This window comes from Ascaphus truei, chromosome 12 (genome assembly GCF_040206685.1).
Source record: "Ascaphus truei isolate aAscTru1 chromosome 12, aAscTru1.hap1, whole genome shotgun sequence".
NCBI classification, from domain to species: domain Eukaryota; kingdom Metazoa; phylum Chordata; class Amphibia; order Anura; family Ascaphidae; genus Ascaphus; species Ascaphus truei.
In genome coordinates, this window is record NC_134494.1 from 45,384,703 (window position 1) to 45,397,108 (window position 12,406).

Consider the following 12,406-nt stretch of genomic DNA (forward strand, 5'->3'; position numbering starts at 1 on the left):
AAGGTGTTATAACAGGGTAACGCCAGCTCGCAATCACCGCTGCGGAACAGAATTCTCGCTCTGCATTATTTTCCCCAAACCACAGCATCGAAACCCCCCCTCTTACCTGCAGCATTTTATCGGGGCTCGGCTCAATTCCCGGGGGCATGTTACTCGGGTCAAACGCCATCTGCTCCACTTCCGCAAAATAATTCACCGGGTTCCGGTTCAGTACCAGTTTGCCCACAGGGATGAGCGGATAATCTCCGTGGGGCCAGACCTGGGACATAAAAAGGAAGGTTCCGTTCGATATGGCATTTAACAATGTTTCTTGATATGGCGCAAACGCGTTCCATAGCGTGGCACAGTGCGAGTCACACAGTTCCCATGTGGAAGTGCGATAGGCAAGAGGCTCCCTGACCCAAAAGCGGACAATCAAAACCGAAATCACAAGAACTGCAGGCAAACGTTATGCTCGAGACTCAGAAATGCATAATTTTGTTCTGTCTTAACCCCTTCACTGCTATAAGAGTTTAACATCGTTATCACCGCAAAAAGACAAGACAGCTAATGTATATCCAAAATAATTAGCGCAAAGAAAACAGATTCATCACAAAAGTAGTGTGAAAACAGCGGGATTGTTTTTCTCCCTGTGCACGAGTTTGGTGCCAGGAGACTGATAAACGGGTTATCTGCAATTCATTCTCGTGTGACCGGATAACCGGGTGAATAGTTAGTAACACTAGACCGATGTTCTGCCGAATAAGAAAGGCCGGCGCCCCCGGTTTCACCGGAGAAAAATCCCCAACTCACTTTGGTCATATCGAACGGATTAAACGCGAATTTCTCTGCTTCCTCAAAGGTCATGACTTGGATGTAGAAAGACCAGGATGGGAAGTTCCCGGTTGCGATGGCTTCATACAGGTCGTGAATCCCGTAGTCGGGGACAGTGGCGGCCAGGTGGTTTGCTTCTTCCACGGTGAGGTTTCTGATGCCTTGGTCAGTCTGAAATTACACAGTACAATCATGCAAAGAATTTGTGACACAGACACACACACACACACACACACGTTATTAGTAACACTATTCACCAAAGTCAATGTAACGTTAACCCAGTTTACTCGTTGAAATAGCTCAATAGTTCCTTTGTACGGACAATCGGAGTAAGACGGAAAAAGGCGGCGTTTACCCCAATATCACATATCCACTAAAGTCTGCAAGAGGTTAACGTATGGACGTTACATTGGTATTGAACTTGGTGTTACTGCAGAGCCAGAAAAGGCTCACGGCCCAAAGCACAGCCCTTTCTCAGGGTCTGGATGGGAGACAATGCCACGTTACTGTGATCTCACGCTATGTTACAGCAACAGGACAGGCGTTTGCTATTGAAGGATACAACGGCTGTTGGTTCTGTGCATAAAATGTATTTTGTGGATAGGAGTTACCTTCAGTGAAAATTACATCCGGTACGGGTTTTAGGTAACATGTTATTTTTTTCCTTATTTAATGGAGCTTAACTGGGTATAAAAAATGCACTAAATGGTTTGGTTTAAACAGTCAGATTTACTAAACTGGTTTCTGACAAAGTTGAGACATTAGGGGGTCTGACGTAACAGCATTAGGATCTAAGAAGCCATTTTGTTTGACTATTTTAGTCCGCCATCTTGTCTTGTCTTTGTAAGTTTTTATGTCATCTTTCTATGTGAAGAAATCTGTGTGAACGAACGTGTGAAACAGGGAATGGAAGGTTTTCGCTCCTAGCTGATTTTATTGATCTTTCCTCATCCAATCAATTCCAAATTAAAGTGTAAACAGGCCAGAAGTTATGAGAAGCCTTGTTAGCGCAGTCTAAGATAAGCTCAGATTCTTACAGTGAAACTGTTTCTCATACTAATATGCCAGGTGGCTGAACAGACATCACATTTAACCCCATAATGATTTTTAGCTTACATACATTTATCCAGTATTGTTATGCATTACAAAATGATGTCATATTTAGTGACGTGCAAGCCCCCCATAAAGGGGTGAAGCTTTAGTTTTTAGGGTATAAATATAATGGCATACCGTGTTATCTGGGGGAGAGCTTTTTGTTTTGAAGCCGTCTCCACTCTGAATAAACTCATTTGATAACTAAAATTTTTGTTGTAACATTTTCACAGCTTTTACATTTCTTTTTTGTTTATAGAAACAGACAAAGATTAATACAAAGGCAACGGCGAGATATGGGAAAGTTTTAATAATACTGTGTCCCAATCAATGAGACAAAACACCCAGGACCATGTCCAATATACCGTGCGGTTTTCTCCAAGACTCATAAATACGACCCCCATCCAACGGTCGTATTGCTTCCAAAATCGGCACAGAAAGATAGATTGAACTTGTAAATGGTTGAGCTCTAATTACTTATTAAAAACGGCTAATTAAAACCTAGGGTATAAGGCTTTGGAAAGTGGGGCGACCTCCACCCCCCCCCCCCCCACGTGTGGGAATGTGGATGGGATACTTATAAACAGAGAATTACATCTGCGGTTTGTCTCCAATCTTTCGAGTCCCTACGGGAAGCCACCATATACTCCTACATTTAAAGGGAATGGACGGCGGTTGCTCCGCCACGACCAAACCACCACCGGTGCTTCGCCACATTGCAAGTCGCCACCAGAAAAACTTGCCGCTTCTTGTTGCCATTTCGGGAGCATCTTTAAATATACCGGTCGCCGCTGCTCAGAACGTGAATGCGCCCGTCTAGTGTCCTGATTTCCGGGTGCGCGTTCACAACGGTCCTGGTTAGCGGGCGCTTTCGCATTAGGAGCGGCAGCTGGGACATTTAAAGATGGTGGCGACGTGTCCAACTGAGTTTTTCCAGCAGCAACTTTTGAGCGCCAAGTCTCATGCCGATGGATGAAACCTACTAAATAGCAGAGTGACTGGTGACAAAGATAGAACGGTGTTTTATGTAACAGTGATGTAACATTTGAGACTAGATTTTGTTTTACTTAGTCTTTGAGGTGTGGCCCTGGTACATACACACAGCAGTGTAAGATCAAGCAAGATGTGTATCGGGCTGATGTAGGGATGAAAAATCCCAGGAAAATAAACAAAATAGGAAAAGAATGACTAAACGGTGCGAAGACATGGCACATCCGCGGGGTTAGGAATCACTGCTCAGCGAGTCTGGGCACAAGTCTTTTTAGGCCCTACATAGGACTGTAGTGACACGGTGACTGTGCCATCCAATCATCTATAAAAGGGGTGGCCAAACTCAGACCTCAAGAGCCCCCAACAGGTCAGGTATTAAGGCCATTCACACTTCCGTACAGGTGGCTCAGTCATTTTGATTTAGCCACCTGTGCTGAAGCAGGGATATCCTTAATACTGAGCCTGCTAAGGGCTCTTTAGGTCTGGACTTGGGAACCCCCGATCTATAAGCCCAGATTCAGACTATAAACTTGACCGTAGGAGTGGGCTCCCATCCCTGTTACTTGTAGAGAACATCTCTCCTCTGCAGGAGACCCTACACGGACATGCAGAACATCTCTCCCCTGCAGGAGACCTTACACGGACATGCAGAGCATCTCTCCTGTGCAGGAGACCTTACACTGAGACGCAGAACATCTCTCCTCTGCAGGAGACCTTACACGGACATGCAGGAGACCTTACACTGACATGCAGAGCATCTCTCCTGTGCAGGAGACCTTACACTGACATGCAGAACATCTATCCTCTGCAGGAGACCTTACACTTACATGCAGAACATCTCTCCTCTGCAGGAGACCTTACACGGACATGCAGAACATCTCTCCCCTGCAGGAGACCTTACACGGACATGCAGAACATCTCTCCTCTGCAGGAGACCTTACACGGACATGCAGAACATCTCTCCTCTGCAGGAGACCTTACACTGACATGCAAAACATACAGTACCGACCAACTTTATTCTTACTTGGCTAGCTCCGCGAATTTCGGAGTATCCCGGTTATCTGCGGTTTTGTGTCGTTTTCTCCCGGGGTGTATTGCGTTATATCGCGCCCGTGATTTAAGCATTTTATTCCCGCTGGCTGCAATACTGCAATACTGCAATACTGCAATGCCGTGTAAAAACGCATGGGGGCGTTTGCGAGCTGTTGTCTTTGAAGCCGAGAAATTCATGAATTGTAATGCAGTATATATATACTGTATATATACAGTATATATTGTATATATACAGTATATACTGTATAACAACAACCCCTATAACCCCTAACATACACATACAGTACTGTATATGCACATCAATGATACTATAGGCCGTCCCCTGGCGAGATGTGTTTGCAGCAGAGAGAGAACCGCTGCTCTCTCTGCGCAAACATCGGCACATTAAAAATTATTTAAAATACATTTTTATTCATAGTGTAGATGTGCAGATACAGCCCCCGAGATACAGCCCCCTTTATGAGGTGCCGGTATCCCTCTGCATTTAAAGGTCCCGATCACGTGACCGCGGCCTGTAAACCAAGCAGAGGGATACCGGCACCCCCTAAAGGGGCCTGTATCTCGGGGAGCAGGGGGTCCCCGGACCTAAAACCACAGCGGTTCAGCTCCGGAGACCCCCTGCACATCTACACTAGGAATAAAAATGTATTTTAAATGTATTTATTTATATTCATGTATTTATTTAGATTTATTTATTAATTGTGCTGCTGCTGTGTGTGAATTTTTTTTATTGTGGGTAGTGGGGGTGGGTGAAGGGGGTATTAGCCCCAACGGTGGTTGTTTAGGGCTTTGCGGGGGGGTAGCGGTAGGGGTTAACCCCTTCATGACCGTAGCGGTATTAACTGCTACGGCCGTGAAGGGGTTAAGTGCACCCGCAACCCCCCCCGCAAGTCCTAAACTCACACCAAGGGCCAAATACCCCCTTCACCCACAATAAAGCGGGCACGGTGGGTTAACCCCTTCATTGCCTTAGCGGCTATCAGCTATGGTAATGAAGCAGCATTTCTGTATTTTAATAATATTGTGCAGGAGCAGGGGGTCCCCTGAGCATTAATTTCTGGCTCAGGGAACCCCCTGCTCACTGTACAATATTATTAAAATACAGAAATGCTGCTTCGTTACCATAGCACATAGCCGCTAAGGTAAGGAACGATTGTTTATTTATATATGTGTTTTATTTATACTGTACATGTGCAGAGGGTCTCCGGAGCTGAACCGCTGTGGTTTTAGGTCCGGGGACCCCCTGCTTCCCGAGATACAGGCCCCTTTAGGGGGTGCTGGTATCCCTCTGCTTTGTTTACATGCCGCGGTCACGTGATCGGGACCTTTAAATGCAGAGGGATACCGGCACCTCATAAAGGGGGTTGTATCTCGGGGAGCAGGGGGTCCCCGGACCTGAAACCAACGCGGTTCAGCTCCGGAGACCCCCTGCACATCTACACTATGAATAAAAATGTATTTTAAATAATTTTTAATGTGCCGATGTTTGCGCAGAGAGAGCAGCGGATCTCTCTCTGCTGCAAACACATCTCGCCCCCGCCGGCCTATAGTATCATTGATGTGCATATACAGTACTGTATGTGTATGTTAGGGGTTGTTGTTATATATAATATATATACACACATATATATATATACACAATATATATATATATATATATATACACAATATATATATATATATATATATATATATATATATATATATTATACACACACACACACATATATATATATATATATATATACACACACATATATACACACACACACACACACACACATATATATATATATATACACACACATATATATATATATATATACATATATATATATATATATATATATATATATATATATATATATATATATATATATATATACACACACATACATATATATATAAACCATAATACTGAGTTAAGTTATGAAATCGATGAGATGAAACGCGTAGAGTGACGTTTGTACTACTGGCCGGAACCCCTGGAAGCCGATGACATCACTTCCTGTGCAGTTGGAACGCAAACCAGTGACACGCACGCCACGGAAGGAGGGGAACCAGATACACCATCTATCCGGCTGCTGAGATCCACTGCGTGTGATCGAAATGCTCTTAAACTTTTGAAATCATGTGAGTGTAATACCTTTCACTTACCTTTTATAAATTCTTGGTATACAGTCTGCGCTATGTCCAGTCTTCTTTTCTAAGGTCTCTTGGATTCTATATGGGGCTGAGATTGATTTCCTGAATACAGTGTGACATCCATACTCTGGGAAAGATACCTTTATGTGCCTTTAACCTTCTCACACTTGTGAGTATATCTGCATTAGATCAGCCAATTTATTTAATTTGTCACAGCAATATTGCACTATCTATATACATTTTTGTTTTCACATATCCCTGCGCTTCCCGGAGATTCATCCCTACATATATATACACACACACATATATATATATAAACCATAATACTGAGTTAAGTTATGGTGAGTAAAAAAAGTGACAAAAACCCTCCACAGGAAAGCAAATATGCAAATATAGCTGTATGCTCATCTGCATGTCTTAGACAGGTCTGCAACCCCGCCTTTCCCCATTATCACCCAGCATACAGCACTTCCACTGCAGCAAGGGATTCTGGGAAATGACATGCAAATGAGCACACAGTGTCACTTTTTGCCTCAATAACCATTTAGCACTGTGTGCTCATTTGCATGTCATTTCCCTAAATAAATAAATAAATAAATATATATATATATATATATATATGACACACACACTGGTTGACAAATCTACGTGTGCTGCTTCGGCCAATATTTACTCGGCCGGGGGTTAAATCCACTCGCCCGGGGCGAGCAAATGTATAGGTTTGTCGAACACACACACACATATAGATATATATACATGTACGCGAAGCATTGCAGCCTAGTAAATCCTGAACCATTATCAATTAACACATCAACCGCGCGTCAGCCGGGCATGCGCCTGGCTGGGAAGGCAAAAGGAGCGCGGCATGCTCCGGGTGAACAGCGTGGCATTCCAGGAACATGCCAGGTACAAGCCGGTGATTTGTAAGAATAAAAGCTGCCGCTGCTGTACAGTGGCGAGAAAAAGTTTGTGACCGCAATGATAATTATGGAAATGTCAGTTTCCATGATAACAGTCTTGAATAAAAACCAGTCTTTTCTTAAATATCCAATAGGATTTATATTAAACAATTCATGTCTTTTGACACAAAATGATATATTAGACAAACAATGAGTTATTAAGAAGTCAGGGTACGTGAGAAAGTAAGTAAAACCCTGGTTTTATCAGCTAAATTACAGGGGATAATTAGAATCAGGTGTTTAAATAATTAGGTAGATCTTCAGGTGGGTTTGGGAGGCCCCACCCTATATACAGATCAGAACCTTTGCGAATTTGGTCTTCACTATGCAGGTGTGTGAAAACACGTCATGCCACGATCAAAAGAAATGTAAGGACCTCAGAAAATCAGTTATTGATGTTCATCAGTCTAGAAAGGGTTACAAAACCATTGCTAACGATTTGGGGCCCCACCAATCCACTGTCAGACAAATGGAGAAAGTTCAAGACCAGTCACTCTACCCAGGAGCGTTTGTCCTACTAAAATCTCTCCAAGACCAAAGCGGCAAATCATCCAGGAAGTCACAAAGAATCCCAGAGTAACATCCAAGGATCTGCAGGCCACTCTCGCCCTGGCTAATGTGAGTGTTCATGACTAAACTATCAGAAAGAGAACGAACAAGAATGGTGTTCATGGAAGGATAGCCAAGAGAAATCACTGCTCTTTAAAAAAAGAAAAAAAAAAAAAAAAAGAAGCATTGCTGCCATCAGAAGTTCGCCAAAAAGCACAGATGATCCACAAGACTTCTGGAACACTTGTTCTCTAGACAAACGATTCAAAAGGTAGAACTTTTTGGCCTCAATGAGAAACGTTATGTTTGGAGAAAACCAAAACTGCATTCGAACAGAAGAACCTCATCACAACCATCAAGCATGGTGGTGGGAGTGTGATGGTTTGGGGCTGCTTTGATGCCTCAGGTACTGGATGGCTTGCCATCACTGACCACCATGAATTCTGCTTTGTATCAGAAGATTCGAGAGGAGAATGTCAGGCCAGCCGTCCATGAGCTGAAGCCAAAGTGGGTGATGCAGAAAGACAATGATCCTAAACATACAAGCAGATCTACAGAAGAATGGCTGCAGAAGAAAATCTGCGTTTTAGGATGGCCTAGTCAAAGTCCGGATCTAAACCCCATTGAAATGGTGTGGCAGGACCTGAAGCGAGCTGTCCGTGCAAGTAAGCCCTCAAATGGCACTGAGTTGAAGCAGTTCTGTAAGGAGGAATGGGACAAAATTCCCCAAACCCGATGTGTGAGACTGACCAGCAGTTACAGGAAACTCTTAGCTAAAGTCATTGCTGCTCAAGGGGTCGCCGCCAGGTACTGAACCTAAAGCTGAGTCCATCGTGACTCAGCCCGTGCGGAGGCGCGCTGAGGCTGAGGGAAAGCGGGTGCTTTCCCTGGCCTTGGTTAGCACGACGTCCGGGGGCGGGCCAGTGACGTCACGGAGCTGGTTCGCCCTCATTGGGCGAACCGCTCACGTGACCGGCTCTGCGCTCCCATGAGCGCGAAATCTAAAATCTGGATAAGACCTACGCTTGCGGAAGCGAAGGCGAGCCCCTACTAAAGCTGCTCTCATTGCTGCTGCAGGGGCTCACTGGTAAGCGAGAGCACGCCTCAGCACGGGTCAGCGCATAAGCGTGACCATGCCCGAGGCCTAAAGGTTCACATACTTTCTCACACATGGATATTGAATGTTGAATCATTTGTGAATAAATAAATGTTCAAAAAGTATCATGTCCTTGTATTATTTGTTTGATCAGGTTAGTTTGATCTGTTATTAGGACTTTGATTAAAATTACATAGTTGATGAGGTTGAAAAAAAGACGTACGTCCATCAAGTTCAACCTATGCTAAATTTAGACAACAGATACTTTATCCTATATCTATACTTACTTATTGATCCAGAGAAAGGCAAACAAAAACCCCAGTGTCATACCAACGATATCTCTTAAATGGAAAAATAAATTCCTTCCCAACTCCAAGAATTGGCAATCGGATTAATCCCTGGATCAACATCCTTCCCATGTTTACTTATTTGGTATATCCCTGTATACCTTTCCTTTCTAAAAAGATGTCCTACCTTTTTTCAAACAAATCTATTGTATCTGCCATCAGTCTCCATGGGTAATGAATTCTACATTTGAACTGCCCTTACTGTAAAGATCCCTTTCCTTTGTTGCTGGTGAAATCTCCTTTCCTCTCACCTAAAGGGATAGCCCCGAGTCCTTTGTTTTGCCCGTGGGATGAATAGTTCTTTTGAAAGCTCCTTGTACTGTCCCTGAATATATTTGTATATAGTTATCGTATCCCATCTTAGACTCCTCTTTTCTAATGTAAATAAATCTAATTTAGCTAGCCTCTCCTCATCAATCAGATTGTCCATCCCCTTTATTAATTTGGTGGCTCTTCTCTGCACTTTCTCTAACAACATTTTAGGTTTGAGATGTGTGAAAATCCCGAGTGGTTCACAAACTCTCGCCCCTGTACCGCTCTCATCCCTCTCGTACACGGCATCTCCTCCTCAGGAGACCTTACACTGACATGCAGCACGTACCTTGTAATGGAATTTACAGTACACGGCCTCTCCTCCTCAGGAGACCTTACACTGACATGCAGCACGTACCTTGTAATGGAATTTACAGTACACGGCCTCTCCTCCTCAGGAGACCTTACACTGACATGCAGCACGTACCTTGTAATGGAATTTACAGTACACGGCCTCTCCTCCGCAGGAGACCTTACACTGACATGCAGCACGTACCTTGTAATGGAATTTACAGTACACGGCCTCTCCTCTGGTGTTGACCAGTTTGAAAGCGTGCGAGCCGTAGCCATTCATGTGGCGGTGACCGTCCGGGATCCCACGGTCCGAAAACAAGAAGGAGACCTGGAGGAAAAAAAAAAAAAAACAGGTTTCCATAAACGCAGGAGGATCAAGAAAAAAGTAACAACCGCTCTATCAGGATGCAAAAGGGAAAGGTTTGTAGTCTGTTCGGTGTCACGCTATCCCTATAATGGCGTCACAGTCCTACTATGGGACAGTGCTGTGTACACTGATCAATAATAGCATTAATACCCTCTGCTGCTCACGTGTTTCCACATTCAGCAGCTGCACAGAAAAGGGAGAATCCGTAACGTACGCCCATTCAATGAAATAGGCTGAAAAATGTCTCCCCTTTGGGAACGGATAAGAAAAATCAGCAAATGGCTCAGCGCTAACGGAGCATGTTAAGCTCTCTCTCACTCAGTCTATGGTCTTACACTGCAGAGAATGTCGCATGGAAGAGGTTTGGGATAACAGTGGTGGGAGAAGGAAAGAGATAAGAAGCTGAACCTGGTGCAGACTCTCGGGGCGCAGACCCCAGAAATCCCACACCATGTCCGGGTCCTTCATGTGAGTCTGCGGGTTCCTCTTCTGCGAATGGATGAAGGACGGGAACTGGAAATAAAGAGAGATCATTGTTACGTGGATAACAGGGGAAGAGAAGCATGTGATACAGGAGACAGTACTCTTATTTCTTACAAAGGATCAGCACAAACCCCCTGCAAAGTCCTAAGCACATTCAGCATATTCCTTAGTTGAAATCCTAAAGCATGCATTTAAATCAGGGTTAGTCAACTCCTGTCCTCCAACAGATCAGGTATGGAGCATATTCCTACTTCAGCACAGGAGATTCAGTCAATGACAGCCTCTTGTGCTGAAGCAGTGATATCATAAAAACCTGAACTGCTGACTCTGACAGGAGTGGTCACCCCGGATTTAAATAGGCTGCCAGAACAGCTACCCACATTTTAGTAAAATACAGGCACATTTATACCCCTCTTGTACTAGAAAACTAAAAGGGCGAAAGTCACGGATGAGGGCCTACAATGTTTAATATAATGAGGATATTAGCAAGGAAGGTGTTTAAAAATAAAATAAAGAAGGGGTGAATGTGTAAAAAAATACAAATAAAATAAGCCACAATACTGCACTTTTGCCTTCGTTTATATCTACATTTATTAAACATTGGGACAAAATGGTTGGACTGTATATTAGAAAGCAATATTTGTGCTGTAAATGCGCCTATGAGAGGATGTCCGACATTACAATTTCTTCAAAGAAGAACTGTAAGTGCGCTCCGTCACGAGAATATCATGAGACGTGAAGTATTTTAATCAGTCTGGCACACAAGAGGTTAGCGTTGGGTACAAATGGTCTTAAAATACAAGAATTGTTTTTATGGCTTGTTAAACCGCTGTGGTTTCTAGAGTTCATGGTATCTAGGACACCTGGTACAGTAGTAGTAGTAATAATAATAATAATAATAATAATAATAATAATATGTTCTTGTATAGCGCTGCTAGTTTTACGTAGCGCTTTACAGAGACATTTTGCAGGCACAGATCCCTGCCCCGTGGAGATTACAATCTATGTTTTTGGTGCCTGAGGCACAGGGAGATAATGTGACCAAGGTCACAAGGAGCCGGCACCGGGAATTAAACCAGGTTCCCCTGCTTCACACTCAGTGCCTTCTCTTTTTGTATATGGGGGGGATTTAAATATGGCTTCCTAGATACTACAGTAAATGTAAACCTTTTAAAATGTCCCATGAAAGCCATTCTACGGATGATCTGTGGAATATCAGGGGGTGTGTAGCTAAAATGACCGCCCGAAAGTTTATGTAAAGTTACTAAGTATGAAATCTGACTGCAATTCACAAGAACAATTAGATATTTGTAACCGCTGAGATTACACAAAATCAAACTATACCAAAAAACAGGATTTTTTTGTATAATCTCTAATATCCGTTTCTCATGCAAATATAGAAGTGATCATATTTCATATTCAGGCGTGAATATCAAGAACGCAGACGCAACAGTGAAGATGGCGTTTGCCAAAGTATTATAGAAACAAAGTTATGAAGTCTTATATACTGTATTGCGGCAAAGTTTAAACATCAAAAAATTGTTTTTTCCCTTACTCATAAGAATGTCAGCTAGAAATTGACGTTGTTTAGACCACACCCCAAAAGATTGTCTTATGTTGTTCTCAATGAAGGGAATTTAGAATATAAACCCTGCATTTTAATTGTGTAGTAGAATTAAACAAGGTGTGTGATGTCAACAAGATATGAATTCTCATTCTCCAATTCACAACCTCTTGGGAAAATAGCTGATAAATGTTTAAGTAATAATCCCCGAAGAAGAACGGGGCATTACTGACTGGAAGTGTTGAAGGCCTGTGGCGAAGCCGAGGGACTTTAACCAAGTCAGGGCATTATTGGCCAGTAATGCCCTGTTCTTCGGGGATTATTACTTTTATAGTCTAAATG

At 43.2% G+C, this 12,406-nt stretch overlaps 1 protein-coding gene across 1 annotated transcript in view; it reads right to left on the bottom strand.

Moving 5' to 3' along the window:
• Window positions 1-12,406, bottom strand: part of LOC142464209 (catalase) — a 31,208-nt gene that overhangs the window by 7,075 nt on the left and 11,727 nt on the right. The window contains exons 5-8 of the mRNA XM_075567575.1: window positions 10,426-10,530; window positions 9,853-9,978; window positions 793-984; window positions 107-259 (exon numbers count right to left, since the gene is read on the bottom strand). Of these exons, the coding sequence (XP_075423690.1) occupies window positions 107-259; window positions 793-984; window positions 9,853-9,978; window positions 10,426-10,530 (576 nt within the window). The remainder of the gene's footprint in view (window positions 1-106; window positions 260-792; window positions 985-9,852; window positions 9,979-10,425; window positions 10,531-12,406) is intronic.